Raw genomic sequence first — 21,277 nt, forward strand, 5'->3', positions numbered from 1 at the left:
CTAGAAGAACTATTTAGCGGGAGCTAATTGGTCAGCTAACGGTTTCCAAAGTTAGCAGAAATGCTAATCTGCTAAACAAAAAAATTAGTTCCACTAATTAGCAGTTAATAGATTAGCAGAACTGTGCCCACCACTGGGAGTTAGAGGTACAGTGGTACCTCGAGTTTCGGCCATAATTCGTTCCAGACGGCTGTTTGCATGCTGTTACTGAATGATTTTGTTCCCATAAGGAGTAATGTTAATTAGATTAGTCCATTTCAGACCCCCAAAAATACACTTACAAAAGCACTTACAAAAATACACTTACATAATTGCTCGAGTTGGGAGGTGTTCGAAACTCGAGGTACCACTGTACTGGGAAGATGGCAGGAATATTTTGAGGAACTGTTAAATGTTGATGAAGAAAAGGAGGCAGTAATTTCATGCATTGGCCAGGGAAGTATAACATCTTTTAAGAGTGAAGAAGAGCCGGATGTGAGCGTGGGGGAAGGTGCACGAGGTAGAATGAAAAATAGAGTGAAAGCAGCTGGAATTTATGGGATCATGACAGCAATGTTAAAAGCAGGGGAAGATATAATGTTGGAGTGGGGTTAGAAAAGTCCACATGTGGCAGCAGCGGAGGTTTAGGGTGATGGAAGATAGAGCAGTGCGGCGTATGTTGTCAGTGGAGTTAGTTTCGTGTCGTCCTTTTTCTCTTAATCGCTTAACTTACTTGCTACACTCATAATGCTACACTTTATCGCTGGCTGGTGCTATAGCCTTTATTGACTCCTGCTGCTTTTGTACTGTACATGTCATAGAATCACTGAAGAATTCTATCGTGTTTCTCACCTTTACGAAAGGGCGGGCACTAGGAACTTTCTTTGGGCCCAGGATGGCTTATTTCGCAGTCACAATCAATAAACAAGCACAAAAATTGTGAAATGTTTCGAATGAATGCTCACTCAACCAGTGACAAAGCCAGACTGACAGCGTTCCTAGGCAGGCGGACACGTGTGATTTCCAGACTGAGGTACGAAATCCAGACCAAAATTTTGCCCAAAACAGTATTCTAAATCCGAATTGTACAATATGCAGACCATACGAAAATCGGAGTTCCACTGTACCTTGATCAGTATGGTATCTTCTGGCACCCATTAACCACACTATGCAAGGTATTGCTGTACTTGTATCAGCAGGTTACAACTTTTTGTGTGACAAATATCGTACTGAAGAAGCCACACGGCAGGAAAATTAAGTAAAAATACTTACTCTTATCATTGGCTTTTATTAACTACAAAAAATATTTTATATTTTAAATATACATTATTATTTATGGTGAATTTAAATCACACACCAACTTCAACCGACTCATTCACAGCCAAACTGAAATAGGAACAAAACTAAATTCAAACAAGACTGACAACCAAACAATTTATATTAACTGATATAATCTATTCAAATTGTCAAGTCAGGACTAATTGTTAAAGCCTAAAGATTAACATTTAGCAAACTACAGTCATTCAACACAAAATATGGAATCTTCCCATTTTTTTTCAAGCATGAAGGAATATTCAGTCTTTACTACATACAAAATCTGAACAGAATTATAAAAAGCAGCTAAATAATATCACTTTTTTTGAATGCTAAAGAGTTTTGACAATAACTTTCAAAATTATACTTTAATACTAACTGTAACTAAAATTATATATACCACTTCAAATTTTAAATAATGAAAAAGATAGATAGCTATAGTACTTTCACAAGTACCCATAGTTTGAACCACAGAGTAACCCTTATTAGCTCTTGTTTGGTTGTTGTCTTCACTACCATCACTGGTAGTGAAGAGGGATAAAGCTATTCAACTATACATCATTATAAGTGCTAAACCTGTAAGGACCTGTCAAAACCATAGATTAAAAATATGTAACAGTACATCAACACATTAACAATATTTTGTATAGAGTATTTTCAACCAGATTCAAATTTGCAAGACAACCAATTCCCTTTCTCAATAAAATACTGTAGTGTCTTTGTATTATTGCCTTCTTTTACTTAAAATATAAAAACATTATATTAATTTCTTTTGGAAGCATCTACAGACCAAGTATTTTTTTTTAAACTACAAAAATTACATGCTGGTAATACCGTGCGAGTGTTTACCCTGTGACTTCTATATTCTTCCATGTCTAAAATGACTGCAACATATATGGAAGAAATATCACCACTCAGAAAATCAGGTTTAAGTTTTTCCAAGTGGAAAATATAAATTACAACTCATACACACCAAAAATTAGAGTAACAGTGTTCCAAGTTTATAACCCATTTATCAATACAGATAAAAATAATGTTTCTACTTATTATCTGCAGTAAATAATTACCTTAAGTTTGAATGCTGATAATGAAGGTTCAATGATGTATGAATTATATTATCAAGCAAAATAAACACTCAATTTAACTACCTCATGATAGTAACTTATAACTAACACATAGGCAATCTTCATACAAGAGATTTACACTAAATATATGCATCTCCCTACTGTAAAAAAATTATTGAAAGATGTATTGTTTTAATAGTAAAGAAGTCCTTTATGAACAGTTTCACTTCATTAAAAAAAAAACTAAGTTTCTATTCTTTGGTATCTTCAACACTCTCTGGGAATAATTTTGGAGCTAAAAATTTGGTGTATAGGTTATAACCTACACCTGCAGTAAGACATGCCACAACGAAGCCTTGAGCACCCACGCGTAGGTGAATAAGGTAGAGTGATGTTTTTAGTTGCCTGTTCTTGAAGCCATAGATGCCATAAGCTACTAACCCAGTCAGTCCGGCAAGTCCTAAGATAAACAAAAATTATTTTAAATAAATGCTCAACCCATGTGTGTCATGCAGCACTGCATGGGGGTAAAAAAGGAAGGGTGGGAAGGAGAATGGGGAAATATTAACAGTTATTAAAAAAGATGAGGGTAGATATAAATTCAAAATGAGGGAGTATCACAACTGCAGCAGATCAGCTGTGGTTAACTCAAACTAGTAGTAACACAGACAACAATGCCATTATCCCAATGCTGGTCAAGCTGGAAATTTGATATCCTGCAATGAACATCAAAATGGAAGTGCTGTAATTTTCCCTTTCAACCAAACCATTAAAACAAGTAAAAATTACTTTTTGCAAATCAAATTTGGAGATGAACTGTCATTTAGGGCCCAGTATCTTGTCTTACAAGAGTATATAACTAAGTATACAACAGTTCAAGATACTGGTAATAATGGCCAACAAGATTTCATAATACATGTATCTATGAAATAAAATACCAGGCCTACCACTAGCCACCTTCACTGCACCTTGTAAGTGAGTGAAAACTTTCAACCACATTCCTACACACTCCCACATCACATTTGACAATACTCTTTACACATGCTCATCACTTCCTCACTAGTTTAATGTGGGAGAAATGTGATCTGTAGTGGCAGGCAGTAGTTGGGCTGCCTACTTCTCCCCTACTCCCTCAAGGTAGGTTCCTTGATGCCAGCAAGGAATTCTTATCAAGGATTAGGACCTGCCCTCCCATTCCTTAGACTGAACCTGATTACCTCCCATTCCCCCAAGCACTGCATGACCCCTGAAGGTTTAGTGCTCCCCTTCTTGATTATAATCCTTTCCCTTGTCCATTCACACTCCTGCATTTTATCTAACTGAAGACTACATATGCTCATTACTTCCTCTATGCTATGATGAGGGTATTGGGTATCTGGAATATAGTTTTGAAATTTTAACACTGAACATGCAAATAGCTTAGCACTCGTGGGAAAAATACATAAAATTCACAAGATAAAGATAAAATTAACAAATAAAAATCTAACAAGAATAAAACATATTACTACATCAAGTTAAAAAAAAAAACAGTATCAGTTAAAAATCCCATTAAATTATTAATGTTAAACAACCTTCCTAAAAGTTCAAAGATCCCTTCAGGAACCCCAGAAATTACAAAAACCCACAATAAAGCAAAAAAAGCCTAAGCCATGGGCAAACAGTTAAAATGTGTTCCACAGTCACCTGCACATCACTAGCTACACACAGGGAGGGAGTAGGAACACTTATAAACAGGTGGCTATGAGCAAGATTTAAGAGATCCAAGGGAAACTCGCCAGTCTCAGAGGCCTTCAAAATGGTAGGTACAAAATGCACCTGTGCAAAGACTAACCCCTTGGTGAGGGACAAAATTTAGGAAGCACAGCAGTGAGAGCTGGCCAAGGAGTACAAATGGCAGCCTGGTTCAACAAGGCTGCATACAGGAAGAGAATGGTCTGTCGATCTGCCCCCAGGTAAGGTGAGAGATTATCTTAAGAATAAATAGTGCCCTCAGAGTATCCACTTTAAGTTGCTTCAGACAAAAGCCGTCGTGAGCCAGTCTAGCATTGTTTATCCTTGAGTGAATATTACTCTGCGCTCTCATCCTGCCTGCCAGGCAGCCATCCAGCCAGCCAGGCAGCCAGCCATCCATTAATTGTGACCGTGAAATAAGCCACCATGGGCCCTATGGTAATGAAAGTGAGGAACACCATACCAGCGAAGGAGGAGATAGTAGAAAAATACGAGAGTGGCGTCCGTGTGGGGGAGCTTGCCAGGATGTACGGCAAAAACAAATCGACTATCACTTCTATCCTGGCGAAGAGAACTCAAGGAAGCTAATGTTGCGAAAGGTGTTTTCATGTTATCCAAAAATAGATCACAAACAGTCAAAGAGGTTGAGAAGGTGTTGGTGGTGTGAATCAACAATAAACAGATAGCGGGTGATAGCGTTTCAGAGTCGATGATTTGTGAGAAGGCAAGGCAGTTTCATGCCGATCTTATAAAAAAAATGCCTGGAACCAGTGCTGAAGATAGTGAATTTAAGGCCAGCAGAGGCTGGTTTGACAGATTTAAGAAGCGTAATGGCATACACAATGTGGTAAGGCATGGCGAGGCAGCAAGTTCAGACAAACGTGCGACTGAAAACTTTATGAGTGAATTTAACCCCTTCAGGGTCCAAGGCCAAAATCTGAAGTGGTGTCCCAGTGTTCAAGAATTTTCCAAAAAAAAATTTGTTATTTTTTCTTATGAAATGGTAGAGAATCTTTTTGTGAAGGTAATAAAACAAAAAGTATGAAATTTGATGGAAAATTGACGAAATTATGCTCTCGCGAATTTTGATGTGTCAGCGATATTTACGAATCGGCGATTTTGCCAACTTTGACTCCCATTTTAGGCCAATTACATCATACCAGTCTACCAAATTCTTAGCTATTTCACTAGTATTACTTCTATTCTATCGATTGAGCACAAGAAATCGCCAAGTCAACTGTTTCAACTACAAAATAAAGTGATCGGAAATTGGTAATTTAACACAAAGTTCAAAATATTCCAATTTCAAAATAGCATCCAGAATAAACAATGTAGGTATTCCTGGCACTAAACTAACATTTCCTCTGTTCATTAGTTACGTTTTGAGGCTTTACAAATAAATCCCAATTTGATTTTTTATTCACAATGAATTTTTATTCACACCAAAAAATAGAAGATTTACTGTTATGCAATATTGTAATAATTGTATAAATATCATCACCACATTTGTGAATGTATATTAGACCCACCAGCTGGCATGTATTAGACGTGTGAGGTCGTTTGTTTACTCTTGAACATCGGCAAAAATTTAACATTTCCGCTACTTTGAGCTCAGTTTCAAGCCATTTCCAGTGCTAAAACTAATCAAAATCATCTCTATTTCTGTAATATGTCTTCCATTCTATCAAATGAGACCAAGAAATTGCAAATACAACTATAAAAAACATATGAAAGAACACTGCAAAGTTGCCATTTTAATAAAAAATCTTGGTTACAGTTTTTCTCTCATTATACACAGTGTGCTGCAGGATTTTTTATGTGGTGCACACATACCACATAGATGTATTCTCTCATATCTAGGCCCAAATGTACCACTCACAGTTTATCAGAGTGAGCTGAGCTCATGACGTAGATCTACGGTTCGGACCCTGAACGTAAAGCCGTAGATCTACGGGACGGACCCTGAAAGGGTTAAGGGGTGTGAGAGACTGAAAAATTCAAACCCCAAGTGTTCAATTGTAACGAAACAGGCCTGTTTTGGAAGAAAATGCCAAAGAGGACCTACAATACTCAGGAGGAAATGGCACTGCCTATGAAAGACAGGCAAACTCATTTGTTCTGTGCTAATGCTAGTGGGGATTTTAAAGTGAAGCCTTTACTGGTGTATCACTCAGAAAAATCCCAGCGTGTTCAAGAAAAACAATGTCATCAAGAATAAATTGTCTTGTGGAAAGCAAATAAGGCATGGGTCACGAGGCAAATTTTCAAAGAGTGGGCCCATGAAGTGTTTGCCGCCAGTGTGAAAAAAATACCTCCTTGAAAATAATTTGCCGCTCAAGTGCCTCCTGGTAATGGACAATGCTCCTGCTCATTCTCCAAATTTGGAAGACCTATTGTCTAGGGACTTCAGTTTCATCACAGTGAAATTCTTGCCTCCTAACACCACTCCTCTCCTCTCCTCTAGCCCATGGACCAGCAGATCATTTCTAACTTCAAAAAACTCTACACCAAAGCAGTGTTTGAAAGGTGCTTTGAAGTGACCTCAGACACTCAGCTGACCCTAAGAGAGTTCTGGAGGAAGCACTTCAGTATCCTCCATTGCATAAGCCTTATAGGTAAGGCTTGGGCAGGAGTGACTTCCAGGACTTTGAACTCTGCTTGGAGACAATTGTGGCCACAATGTGTCGTCCACAGGGATTTTGAAGGGCTTGAAGCTCACCCTGACCATACCGACTCTGCATGTTGTGGAAGGTATTGTGGCACTGGGCAAGTACAAGGGGTTGGAGATGAGTGGCAAGGATGTGGAAGAGTTGGTGGAGGACCACAGGGAAAAGCTAACCACTGTTGAACTGCAAGAGCTTCAACTGGAACAGCATCAGACCACAGCCGAGGAACTTGCTTCAGAGGAAGAGAGTGAAAGAGGCGCTTTCTTCAGTAGTTAAGGACGTGTGTGCAAAGTGGAATGAGTTGCAAACTTTTGTTGAAAAGTATCACCCTGACCAAGCTGAAACAAGTCATATCTGGAAAATGTTCAGTGACAAAACCTCATCCCACTTCAGGGAAATCTCAGAGATGCCAGAAACAGAGCACTCTTCACAGTTATTTTGTGCGACAGGGGTCCAGTGACTCAAGCTGGTCCTAGTGGCCTTAAAAGACAAAGAAGGGAAGTAACCCCAGATAAGAACATAAGAAAGAAGGAAGACTGCAACAGGCCTACTGACCCATGCGGAGCAGGTCCATGCCCCCCCCCCCGGATTAGCCCAATGACCCACCCAGTCTGATCATCTCCACTCAAGGGTGGAGCACTGCACCAGACCCAGCAGCACAATCTAGTCAGGTCCAACTCACATCCACCCACACCCACTCATGTATTTATCTAACCTATTTTTAAAACTACACAACATTTTAGCCTGAATAACTGTACTCAGGAGTTCGTTCCACTCATCCACAACTATCACCAAACCAGTGCTTTCCTATATCCTTTCTGAATCTGAATTTTTCCAACTTGAAACCATTGCTGCGAGTCCTGTCTTGGCTGGAAATTTTCAGCACGCTATTTACATCCCCTTTATTTATTCCTGTTTTCCATTTATACACCTCGATCATATCCCCCCTAATTCTACGCCTTTCGAGAGAGTGCAGATTCAGGGCCCTCAGTCTATCCTCATAGGGAAGATTTCTGATACATGGGATCATCTTTGTCATCCTCCTCTGTACGTTTTCCAGACCATTTATATCCATTCTGTAATATGGTGACCAGAACTGAGCAACAGTCTAAATGAGGCCTAACCAAGGATATATAGAGTTGAACAACCTGAGGACTTCTATTATTTATACTTCTAGATATGAAGCCAAGAATTCTGTTAGCTTTATTGCGAACACTAATGCACTATTGTCTTGGTTTTAAATTACTGCTAACCAGAACTCCTAAATCCTTTTCGCAATCAGTAGTATTAAGATCTACATTATTTAGTTTATGTGTGGCATGGTTATTTACCTGTCCAACATTCAGAACTTTGCATTTGTCAATATTAAACTGCATATGCCACTTCTCCGACCATTGCATCAGTCTATTCAAATCATCCCTATGTCGCTATTTATTCCCTCATCTATGTCGTTTATGTAAATTGTGAACAACGGGCCCAACACTGACCCCTGAGGAACATCGCTTGTGACATGCCCCCATTCTGATTTCTCCCCATTTATGCAAACTCTCTGCTGTCTATTTGTCAGCCATGCCTCTACCCAGGAAAAAGTTTCTCCTATTCCGTGTGCCTTTCCTCAATAGCCTCTGGTGTGGAACTCTATCGAAAGCCTTACTGAAGTCCATATACACTATCATATTCATTACCATGATCTACCTCCTCAAACACCTTAGTGAAAAAAGTTAGTAAATTCGTAAGACAGGAATGCCCCTTTGTAAAACCGTGTTGAGATTCATTAATCAATCTGTGCCTGTCAAGATGGCTACGAATTGCTTCGGCAATTATTGATTCCATAATTTTCCCACTATGGAGGTAAGGCTTATTGGTCTATAGTTCGAAGCCAAGGACCTGTCACCTGCCTTGTAAATAGGTACGTATTACATTTGCCATTTTCCACTTATCAGGCACTATGCCAGTTTGTAGTGATATGCTAAAAAGATTAGCCAAAGGTATGCTAAGTTCCTCTTTACATTCTTTTAACACCCTTGCAAACAGTTCATCAGGGCCTGGGGATTTGTTAGGTTTTAGTTTCTCTATTTGTCTGAGGACCATGTCACTAGTTACCGCAATCGTACATCATCCTGTTCTACGTAATCTATTATTTCAGGAATATCGCTAGTATTTTCCTGAGTGAAAACTGAGAGGAAGTAGGTATTTAGAATTTCACACATATCCTTATCACTGTCAGTGATCTGACCAGAGTTACTCTTAAGTGGGCCAATCTTGTCCCTAATCTTACTTCTGTATACCTGAAAGAATCCTTCAGGGTTAATCTTTGAATCCCTTGCAACCTTAGCCTCATAATCCATTTTTGCTTTTCTTATTCCTTTCTTAATTTCTCTCTTTAATTGAATATATTGATTTCTTAACTGCCCATCCCCTCTTTTCATACGCCTATATATGCCTCTCTTTTGACCAATGAGATGTTTTAATCTATTGTTCATCCATTTGGGATCATTTTTGTTAGATCTAATTTCCCTACTCGGAACAAAAGTTGTCTGGGCAGCTAGAACTATGCTCTGAAAAACGTCATATTGGCAACCAAGATCACCTACCTGACCCATAGTCAGGACATTCCAATTTAGCCCACCCAGGTAATTTTTCAGTCCCATGAAGTCGGCCAAGTGAAAATCTGGGACAGAGATTTGATTGCAGTTATCTGGGTAATTCCATGATATATTAAAACTAAGTGATTTGTGATCACTTTCCCCAAGCTCATCATTAACCTCAAGATTATTAATTAGTGAATCTTTGTTGACAAGAACCAAGTCAAGCAGATTGTTTCCTCTAGTTGGTTCTGTCACAACCTGTTCTAAAAAGCAATCCTGAACCGTATCAAGAAAGTCACTAGACTCAAGATTTCCTGTCATATTGTTCCAATCAATTTGTCTAAAGTTAAAATCTCCCATTATAACAACATTTTCATATCTAGATGCCTTATGAATTTCGTCCCATAACAGCTTACTGCCCTCCCTATAAAGTTTTGGGGGGCCTATAAATCACACCCAAAATTAATTTGTCATGTCCCTCGAGAAACTGTAGCCAAACAGATTCTGTGTTCGATGTTTCTAATCTTATATCATGTCTAAGACAACAATTTGAATTTTCTCTGACATACATGGCCACACCACCACCCTTCCTGTTGACCCTGTCAGTGTGGAATAGTTTATAACCCTGTATGTTGCATTCAGAAGGCATTTCTCTATCTTTCAGGTTGAACCAGGTCTCTGTTATACCAATAATATCTATATTACCTACACTTGCAAGTAATCTTAGTTCATCTATCTTATTTCTTAGACTCCTACTATTTGTATAGTAAACTTTAAGGGAGCTAATCACTCGTTGCCCTCTACTATCCCTCATTGTTTGTTGATTAATTGATTTGCCATTACTAGCAACTTTATTTTGAATATTGTCTTTTAAACATATCCCTGAGGTATCCCGGTAATAACTGCTGTTTTTAACCCTAATGCTGCAGCCTGATTGTTTCCCACAAACACCCATACCTCTATAATCTATCAGTTTAAATTCCTAGACAAGTCATCAATTGCCCTCTCAACTGAATTGGCTAATGCAACCACTCCATTCCCAGAGAGATGAACCCCATCCCTTGCATACATATCACGTTTGTCAAAGAATAGGTCCCAGTTATCAATGAATGGGATTGCAAGTTCCTTGCAGTACCTAAAGTCTTTATGGAAGGGGATTCCCCTTCCAAACAGTAAGTCATCTCTCTCTCTCTCTCCTCCTCCTCCTCCCTATCTTCCAGATGCCAGCAAGTTTCTTCAATAAAGGTAAGTAAATGTTTTTTTAAATGTTTATTTAAATTTTAATTTATGTATTGTATAATATATATATATTTGTCTATGTTGTATGTAAAACTATAGTCATTTTTTAAAAAATGTATTTTTTTTTTTGTGAATATTTTTGTGGGTCTGGAACGGATTAATTGTATATAGTACGTTATTTCTTACGGGAAATATTGCTTCGCCTTTCAGCCATTTTGAGTTTAGGCCTAGCTTCTGGAATGGATTAAGGCTGAAACTCGGGGTTCCACTGTATTATATGTGCACTACCTTATTCCCCAGCCTGTAAATAACTTGCGATGGATTCATAATTATATACTACCATACCAATATGAGAATGGTGGGCTCGACTCAATATTCAACACTATTTGACCAATGCTAAGATCAGGAAGACCCCCAAGAAATCTTTCTTCTATCATACAATAGGCCTATGCATTACAAGACATACCTGTGACCAATTCAGAGAGTTCTACATTCAGCTTGGCTTAACCAGATTTCCCTTGACCTCCTGATCAACCAGGCCATTGCTGCCTGCAAGCCAACAAAACCATCACAACCTGGCTGGTCTGGCACTTTCTGTAGGTAGTAGTCTAGTTTCCTGTTTAAATTTTTTATCTGTTTCAAGAAGCAATGCACAGAAAACAACAACATTCAAATCTACAGAGGACCCTCCATTAACCCTTTCAGGGTCCAAGGCCCAAATCTGGAGTCACGCACCAGTGTCCAAGAATTTAAAAAAAAAAAAACTATTTTTTCTTATGAAATCGTAGAGAATCTTTTTGTGAAGGTAATAAAACAAAAAGTACGAAAATTGGTGGAAAATTGACGAAATTATGCTCTCGCGAATTTTGATGTGTCAGCGATATTTACGAATCGGCGATTTTGCCGACTTTGACTCCCATTTTAGGCCAATTACATTATTCCAATCAACCAAATTCTTAGCTATTTCACTAGTATTACTTCTATTTTATCGATTGAGCACAAGAAATCGCCAAGTCAACTGTTTCAACTACAAAATAAAGTGATCGGAAATTGTTAATTTGGCCAATTTAACACGAAGTTCAAAATATTCCAATTTCAAAATAGGGTCCAGAATGAACAATGTAGGCATTCCTGGCACTAAACTAACATTTCCTCTGTTCATTAGTTATGTTTTGAGGCTTTACAAATAAATTCCATTTTGATTTTTTATTCACATAATGAATTTTTATTCACACCAAAAAATAGAAGATTTACTGTTATGCAATACTGTAATAATTGTATAAATATCATCACCATATTTGTGAATGTATATTAGACCCACCAGCTGACGTGTATTAGACGTGTGAGGTCGTTTGTTTACTCTTGAATATCGGCAAAAATTTAACATTTCCGCTACTTTGAGCTCAGTTTCAAGCCATTTCCAATGCTAAAACCAATCAAAATCATCTCTATTTCTGTAATATGTCTTCCATTCTATCAAATGAGACCAAGAAATCGCAAATACAACTATAAAAAACATACGAAAAAACACTGCAAAGTTGCTGTTTTAATCGAAAAATCATGATTTCATTTTTTTTCTCTCATTATACACAGTGTGCTGCAGGATCTGTTTTATGTGGTGCACACATACCACATAGATGTATTCTCTCATATCTAGGCCCAAATGTACCACTCACAGTTTATCAGAGTGAGCTGAGCTCATGGCGTAGATCTACGGTTTGGACCCTGAACGTAAAGCCGTAGATCTACGGGACGGACCCTGAAAGGGTTAACGATGATATCGGATAGTGATAAAATCGGATATCGAGGCGTTTTTGTGTCAAAATATTGGCTCAGTTAACTATGAAAAACTCAGTTAAGGACATTCGTCCTGAACGTGTCCGTGCTGCCTGAGACCATGTAAAACCAGTGTGCCATTGTTTACAAGCCAGGGAGGACAATTCCATGCATACATGCGATATATTTTCTATTATTCCAGTTTTTAGTGCTTGTAACTGCTAAATAAGCCACCATGGGCCCAAAGAAAGTTTCTAGTGTCAGCCCTGTGATAAAGGAAAGAAACAATAAAATTCAAGAAAAAATCATAGCAAAGTACAGTACCAAAGTGGAGGAGGAAGAGAGAGAGGGGAGAATGTGCCTTCTGCAACGATTCAGTGATTCTACGATATGTACGATACTAAAGCAGCAGGTATCGATAAAGGCTATAGTGCCAGCCAGCGATAAAGTGTAGAATTAACAGTGTAGCAAGTAAGTTACGAGTAAGCAATAGAAAAAACAACACGAAAGTAACTCTCCAGTGTTGCTGGACGTGTATCGGGCCAATGAACATACGCCGGACTGCTACACATCTTCCACTACCCTAAACCTCTGCCAGCATCTCCTCCATCGAACTAATTGAACTAACATCTCCTCCAAGGTAAGTGTAAATATAAAAGTGTAAGTATAAAAGTAAATATAAGTGTAAGTATAAAAGGACCTCAATGGAAAGAAGTCACTGACTTTTTTGGGTTATCCTAGATACTTTACACATATGCTGCTATGCATGATAATCTATTTACGTAACTATTTGTGTATACCTGAATAAACTTGCTTATTTATAAATTAAAATGTAAATATTTATTTATAAATATTTACATTTATAGTGGTGGTGGCAGAAGCCTCCTCCACCACTAATATGTATGGCTTCTCTCAGTGGCCATTATAAATTCAACAACACTTCCACCATTTATACTCACATACATTATGACATTTTATTCATTCTAGAGTATATATACTTGTTATTAATATTGTTTATGTCATATTAGATGAATTGTGATAGATAAATAAGCCATAGAGATGATATTAGCATCATACTGAAGCATAATAAACTCTCCTTCCTCTCATCTACTACATGCCTGCTACACTCCCTGCATGTCCCCTACACTCCCTGCATGTCCCCTACACTCCCTGCATGTCCCCTACACTCCCTGCATGTCCCCTACACTCCCTGCATGTCCCCTACACTCCCTGCATGTCCCCTACACTCCCTGCATGTCCCCTACACTCCCTGCATGTCCCCTACACTCCCTGCATGTCCCCTACACTCCCTGCATGTCCCCTACACTCCCTGCATGTCCCCTACACTCCCTGCATGTCCCCTACACTCCCTGCATGTCCCCTACACTCCCTGCATGTCCCCTACACTCCCTGCATGTCCCCTACACTCCCTGCATGTCCCCTACACTCCCTGCATGTCCCCTACACTCCCTGCATGTCCCCTACACTCCCTGCATGTCCCCTACACTCCCTGCATGTCCCCTACACTCCCTGCATGTCTCCTACACTCCCTGCATGTCCCCTACACTCCCTGCATGTCCCTTACACTCCCTGCATGCCTCCTAAACTCCAAACTAACTACGTAATTAAACTAACATCTCCTCCAAAATAAGTGCAAATATTTCTTATTTATAAATTAAAATTAAATATTTCTTATTTATAAATTACGTACGTATATCGTTTTGTCATGGGGTTCGAAAGGAGATAACGAGGGTTGAAGATATACACACTTGTTGGACAGTAACAATATACAGTGGACCCCCGCATAACAATATTAATCCGTTCCTGAGAGCTCATTGTTATGCGAAATTATCGTTATGCGAATGAATTTTCCCCATAAGAAATAATGGAAGTCAAATTAATCCGTGCAAGACACCCAAAAGTATGAAAAAAAAAATTTTTACCACATGAAATATGCATTTTCCTACACACAAAGAGAAGGATACATGCACAATAGTAGAGTAGTACTTGCACAATATACAGTGGATCCCCGGTTAACGATATTTTTTCACTCCAGAAGTATGTTCAGGTGCCAGTACTGACCGAATTTGTTCCCATAAGAAATATTGTGAAGTAGATTAGTCCATTTCAGACCCCCAAACATACACGTACAAACGCACTTACATAAATACACTTACATAATTGGTCACATTGGGAGGTAATCGTTATGCAGGGGTCCACTGTATATTGTGCATGTACGACTCTACTAAATGAAGATTAAATGACACTTACCTTTATTGAAGATGCAGCAATGACTGATGAGACACTGTCCTGGGAGTGCCTTTTCCTCCTGAGTACTGTAGGTCCTGTTTGGCATTTTCTTCCAGAACATGCCTTATCACACTGTGTATGCCACTACGATTCTTAAATCTCTCAAACCAACCTTTGCTGGCTTTAAATTCACCAATATGAGCACTAGTTCCAGGCATTTTTCCCTGTTCACCTGGGTGTTAGTCGATTGGTGTGGGTTGCATCCTGGGAGACAAGATGGAAATAAGTTAGACAATGGAAATAAGTTAGACAGTCTTCGATGACACTGACTTTTTTGGGTTATCCTGGGTGGCTAACCCTCTGGGGTTAATTGTTTCTTTGTATTCTCAATACGCCACACCAACAACGGTGCAACAGCAGCAGCTGACAGTGCTACAGCAGCAGCAGCAGCAGCAGCTGACAGTGCAACAGCAGCAGCAGACGGTGCTACAGCAGCAGCAGATGGTATTACAGCAGCAGCAGACGGTGCTACAACAGCAGCAGATGGTACTACAGCAGCAGCAGCTGACAGTGCTACAGCAGCAGCAGTGCTACAGCAGCAGCAGCAGCTGACGGTAGTACAGCAGCATCAGCAGCAGTTGACCATGGTACCCCAGTATTTCGATAATATTTCTCACCTTTTTTACCACAGGGTTGGCACTAGAAGCTTTCTTGGGGCCACTGTCACTTATTTTGCAGATAAAATCACCAAAAACACTGTAATAATACGAAATGTTCCGATTGTATGCTTGGATGTTACCGCGGAGGCTGGCTGGTAAACAATGCCACCAGCGGAACATGTGATGCTGGCTCAGGCCACACATTAGACGCATCTCGGACAAATAGCGTTGAGCGGGTTTTTTAGCAGTATGCGAGGCAAAATCTTAGCGATAAAATGTATCGGTATGCGGATTTAACGTTATGTGATGCCAACGGTATGCGGGGGTCCACTGTATTGCAGAATGTGAGAAAGGGGAGCCCAACCTGCCGTGTGTTGCCTGGTAGACCTATGCGTGGACTGAGAGCGAGGTAGCACATCCCACGCACTCATGCCGCATCCAGTGATGTCATACAAACAGTCACTAGGCCCCAGCAAAAGGGTCGTGTATGTAAAACACATAGATGGTACTATGATACACAGATAAGCTATACAACACATGTAGAGGATCAGCAACTATGCTGACAGTTTGTGGATAGTGGTGGTGGCAGAAGCCTCCTCCACCAATAATATGTACAGCTTCTATCAGTGGCCATTATAAACCCAACAACACTTCCACAATTTATCCTCGCATACATTATGACATTTTATTCATTCTAGAGTATATATCATGTTTCTATGTTATTAATATTGTTTATTATGTCATATTAGATGAATTGTGATAGATAAATAAGCCGTAGAGTTAGTTGATAATAGCGTCATATTAAAGTACTATTCTGTCATGCCTAATGATTGGATTTCCATTATTTCTTAAGGGGAAAATTAAATCGGATAACGATAAAATCGGTTAAGGACAAGCTCTCTGGAATGGATTAATATCGTTAACTGAGGGTTCACTATACTTTTTTAATCAAGTCTTGCTTCATCAGAAATATCACTCTTAACCCCTTTCAGGGTCGAGAGGCCCTCTCCTAAACTTGGTCTCAGGGTTGAAAATTTTTCCAAAAAAATCATTTTTATTTTTTTTCTTATGAAATGATAGAGAATCTTTTCCCCATCATAATGACACCAAAAGTATGAAATTTGATGGAAAACTTACGGAATTATGCTCTTGCAAAGTTAGCGGTCTCTACGATGTTTACACATCGGCGATTTCGCTCACTTTGAGCCCTATTTTCGGCCAATTCCAATGTACCAGTCGACAAAAATCATAGCTATTTCATTAGAACTTCACTTGTTCTATCGAATGATTACAAGAAACCGGCCAATTACTGATTTCAACTATCCAATAAAGTGGTCAGAAATTGGCAATTTTGCCAATTTCACACAAACTTCAAAAGATGCCAATTTTAAAATAGGGTCCAGAATAAACAAGACACATTCCTGGCACTAAAATAACATTTTCTCAGTCAATTAGTCACGTCTCCAGGCCCTTCTTACATTTATTTTGCTTTCCACTTTGAACTTTTAGTCTTACAAAAAACAAAAGATTTACTGTTATGCAGAAAGAATATTTGACTCGCCAGCTGACGTGTATTTGATGTGTGGCATTGTTTGTTTGCTTTTGAATATTTGCAAAAATTGAACATTTCTGCTACTTTGAGCTCAATTTCAAGATACTTTTCACTGCGAAACCAATCAAAATCATCTCAATTTCTGCAATATGTCTTCCATTCTATAAAGATAGAGACCAAGAAAACGAGAATAAAACCATAAATACCATACAAAAATACACTGCAAAGTCGCTGTTTTAAACCAAAAATAAGGTCAGTTTCTTTTTTCTCATTATGCACTGTGTGCTGCAGGATTTTTTTTTTTATACTGTGCACTGACCACGCAGACCCATTCTTTCATATGTAGGCCTACCAGCTTTTTCTTGCTAGATCTGAAGGCGCTAAAATTTACATGTACTAGTACGGCACCAACCCTGGTGTGCAAGCTGTACTAGTACAACACCGACCCTGAAAGGGTTAAAGAATCTCTAACTTGTATAGACAGACCCCTGTATGTTACATCCTTATTTAAATGTTCAGAACAAAAATGACTGAACAAACATCAATAAGAGATAGTTACCAGCTACCATGAAGGGAGCATCACGAGCTTTCCGGGCTAAGCGCTCGGAGTGGGTTTCTCCGTGGTGAGACATGTTGCTTCCTCCTGCAACGACAAATATTTTATTAATAAACAGCATTTCATTACAAAAATTATTCTGCTAGAACACTGAGGCAGATGTTCAAAAGGTACATTTATTTTTAATACAAATACAAATTTTACTACTTTGCATAGTATACAATGCAAGATTTACACATTATAAAATATTGTTAAGCACCAAGACAGCCGCCAGCATGCCTGTTATACAAGAGGCCTATGCTGATAACCATTACACGAGATACCTGTGACCAGTCGAGTTCTACATTCAGCCTTTGATATACCTTTGAAGAATTTCGAGTATATCTACTCTCTGAGCCCGGCCATGAGCCAGGCTTGTCTAGTGCTTGCTTGGTCAACCAGGCTGTTGCTGCTGGAGGCCTGCTGCCCCACATATCCATCACAGCCTGGTTGATCTGGCACCTGGTGAAGATACTTGTCTAGTTTCCTCTTTAAGGCTTCAACACTTGTTCCAGCAGTGTTTCTGATATCTTCTGGTAAGATGTTGAAAAGTCTGAGACCCCGGATGTTGATACAGTGTTCCCTTATTGTCCCCACTGCACCCCTGCTCTTCACTGGGTTTATTTTACACTTCCTCCCATATCTCTCACTCCAGTATGTTATGGCAGTGTGCAGATTTGGGACCAAGCCCTCGAGTACCTTCCAGGTATATATTATCATGTACCTCTCTCTTCTCCGCTCCAATGAGTACATGTTCAAGACTTGCAGGCGTTCCCAGTAGTTTAGGTGCTTTACTGGCTCAATGTGAGCCGTAAACGATCTCTATTTGTTCAAGCTCCGATATTTCTCCTGCCCTGAACGGGGCCGCCAGCACTGAGCAACATTCTAAGTGACGGAGCACTAGTGATTTGAAGCGTGTCACCATCGGCATTGTTTCCCTTGTTTTGAAAGTTCTTAATACCCACCCAGTCATCTTCCTGGCTGTCGTGATCTTTGTCTTGTTATGGTCTTTAAAAGAAAGGTCCGCTGACATAATTGTTCCTAGGTCTTTTACATGTTCATTACGTTCTATTTGGTGACCCTCTTGAGTTTTCTATATAGTGCTCCTACACCCACTAGGGTGTAGTGCTGCAGTGCAGAAAGTAGCTAGGGGCAGAGAGGATAAGAGGCAGAAATAAAGAGTGGTTGTGAGGAGTGCTAAAGGAAGTATTATCAAAGTGTGCAACAAGTTGGTTGCTATCAAAAAGTCAACAAGGGAGTCTGTCAAAGGTGGGGCCATCAGTAAGGAGGGAAGATAAAGTAAGGGTGCTAGAGCGGTGATGACATCAGAGGAAAATTTTGCATGTTCATTGATAGACAGGACAGTTCAAAAGAATATGGCAAACTGAAACTGGAACCAGACAAGTCTCACAAAGTGGAACAGGGTGCCTCTCCATGAGATACCCAAGAGTAAGATGGGTGTGCCAGATGCGAGGACAGGAGAGCATAGTCTCCGAACCTTGGCATCGATGACATGAAGGAGGCCAGAAACCTAAACTTGGTTTAACAGAATGTAACTTGTTATGAGGTATATTGGGCCAACACTGTTGCCAACGATTGCAAAAGTAGTTAGAAATTACAGCAAAATAGTCCGAGAATGGAATACGTCTATACTGGAACGAGAGATTTGGGAGGAAGTGCAAAATAAACCCAGTGAGGAGTAAGGGTGCAGTGAAGACAATAAAGGAACACTATCAACATCTGGAGTTCCAAACTATTCAACATCCTACCAGAAGATATCAGAAACACGGCTGGGACAAGTGTAGAAGCCTTCAAGAGGAAACTGGACAAGTATCTTCACCAGGTGCCACATTAACCAGGCTGTGATGGATATGTGGGGCAGCAGGCCTCCAGCAGCAACAGCCTGGTTGACCAGGCAAACACCAGACGAGCCTGTCCCATGGCCAGGCTGAGAGAGTAGAGAAGTTCTCGAAACTCTTCAAAACAAGTACTGTTGGCAGCATAGCCGAGTCTGACTGCTCATTGCCCTGAACATTAACATGACCAAGGACCCAACAGAAAACCATTTTTCTAGTTCTTTGTACACAAAGAACTAGAGGAAGAGGCGAATCAAATTTTTTAACAGCTTGCAAAGCGCTAAAGGAGTCCGAGACTACTACAAATGTTGAAGTAGGCACAGATGCAATACAGATAAGTGCAAAGAGAACTGCATATAATTCAGCCGTTAAAATACTAGCAGAGTAATAAATGACCTCGCATAATGCTGTCTGGAAACACTGCTGCAAACCCGACACTGTCAAGAGGATTTAGCATCATCAGTGTACACTGCAACAGCATGAGAATGAGATTGGAAGTAATTAAGAAAAAGAGCGAGAAGCAACTTTAGGTATTTGGGCTTTCATGCATGGTAGTGTGAAAGAACAAACACGAACCTCTCAATGGGGAAGTGAAAAGTTAAGATGATAGATGAATATATAAAAGGGGAGGGGGGGGGAGCAACTGGAGAGAGGACAAGAGCAAGTGAAGATGAGAAAAGTGACAGAGTAAACAGGGGTGGCGAACAAATAATGGACTACCACCATTCGTTACTATCTTGTATGTAGAGAAATTGTGAAGGTCATGACATCAGGCAAAATAGTAGAGGCAATGAGCAATACAGCAATTGCTTAAGGATGGAACATTCATTTCTAAATATAGGCTCTTAACAGGTGAGGAGCAAAAAGTGCCTAGACAAATGTAATCCCTGATGATGGATGGGATCAAGTTTAGAAAGTCACAGGAGAGGCCACTGAATATATCTAGTCACCACACTCTAGTTTTGATCAAATTAGGGCTGAATGCAGTCGAAAGAGTGTGCAACAACCCACCCCTAAGAAAACTGAGCGAGGGTTTTAATACTTTCAGGGTCGAGACCCTGATCTTTAACTAAAAAAAGTTATGAAATAGAGAATCTTTTCCTGATGGTAATGCCACCAAAAGTAAGAAATTTGATGGAAAACTTATGAAAATGACACTCTCGCAAGTTAGTAATCTCGGCGATAATTACACATTGACGATTTTGCCCACTGACCCCTATTTTCAGCCAATTCCAGTGTTCCAGTAGACTAAAACCATAGCTATTTCGCTAGAACTCCATTTGTACTCACCTATTTGTGGTTGCAGGGGTCGAGTCATAGCTCCTGGCCCCGCCTCTTCACTGATTGCTACTAGGTCCTCTCTCTCCCTGCTACATGAGCTTTATCATACCTCGCCTTAAAACTATGTATGGTTCCCGCCTCCACTACTTCACTTTCTAGACTATTCCATGACTTGACTACTCTATGACTGAAGAAATACTTCCTAACATCCCTTCGATTCATCTGAGTCTTCAACTTCCAATTGTGACCTCTTGTGTCTGTGTCCCATCTCTGGAACATCCTGTCTTTGTCCACCTTGTCTATTCCGCGCAGTATTTTATATGTCGTTATCATGTCTCCCCTGACCCTCCTGGCCTCCAGTGTCGTCAGGCCGATTTCCCTCAACCTTTCTTCGTAGGACAATCCCCGTAGCTCTGGGACTAGTCTTGTTGCAAACCTTTGCACTTTCTCTAATTTCTTGACGTGCTTGACTAGGTGTGGATTCCAAACTGGTGCTGCATACTCCAGTATGGGCCTGACGTAAATGGTATACAGGGTCTTGAACGACTCCTTACTGAGGTATCGGAACGCTATCCGTAGGTTTGCCAGGCGCCCGTATGCTGCAGCAGTTATCTGATTTATGTGCGCCTCAGGAGATATGCTCGGTGTTATACTCACCCCCAGATCTTTTTCCTTGAGTGAGGTTTGCAGTCTTTGACCATCTAAACTATATTGTGTCTGCGGTCTT

General features: G+C 39.9%; 1 protein-coding gene across 1 annotated transcript in view; it reads right to left on the reverse strand.

Annotated features, from left to right (window-relative positions):
• Positions 1 to 1,251: 1,251 nt before the first annotated feature.
• The window catches only part of LOC128696503 (HIG1 domain family member 1A, mitochondrial), a 77,732-nt gene continuing 57,706 nt past the window's right edge, over positions 1,252 to 21,277 (reverse strand). Inside the window, exons 3-4 of the mRNA XM_053787775.2 lie at positions 17,378 to 17,461; positions 1,252 to 2,817 (exon numbers count right to left, since the gene is read on the reverse strand). Of these exons, the coding sequence (XP_053643750.1) occupies positions 2,609 to 2,817; positions 17,378 to 17,461 (293 nt within the window). The 3' untranslated portion in view covers positions 1,252 to 2,608. The remainder of the gene's footprint in view (positions 2,818 to 17,377; positions 17,462 to 21,277) is intronic.

The sequence above is a fragment of the Cherax quadricarinatus genome, chromosome 47 (assembly GCF_038502225.1).
Source record: "Cherax quadricarinatus isolate ZL_2023a chromosome 47, ASM3850222v1, whole genome shotgun sequence".
Taxonomy (NCBI): domain Eukaryota; kingdom Metazoa; phylum Arthropoda; class Malacostraca; order Decapoda; family Parastacidae; genus Cherax; species Cherax quadricarinatus.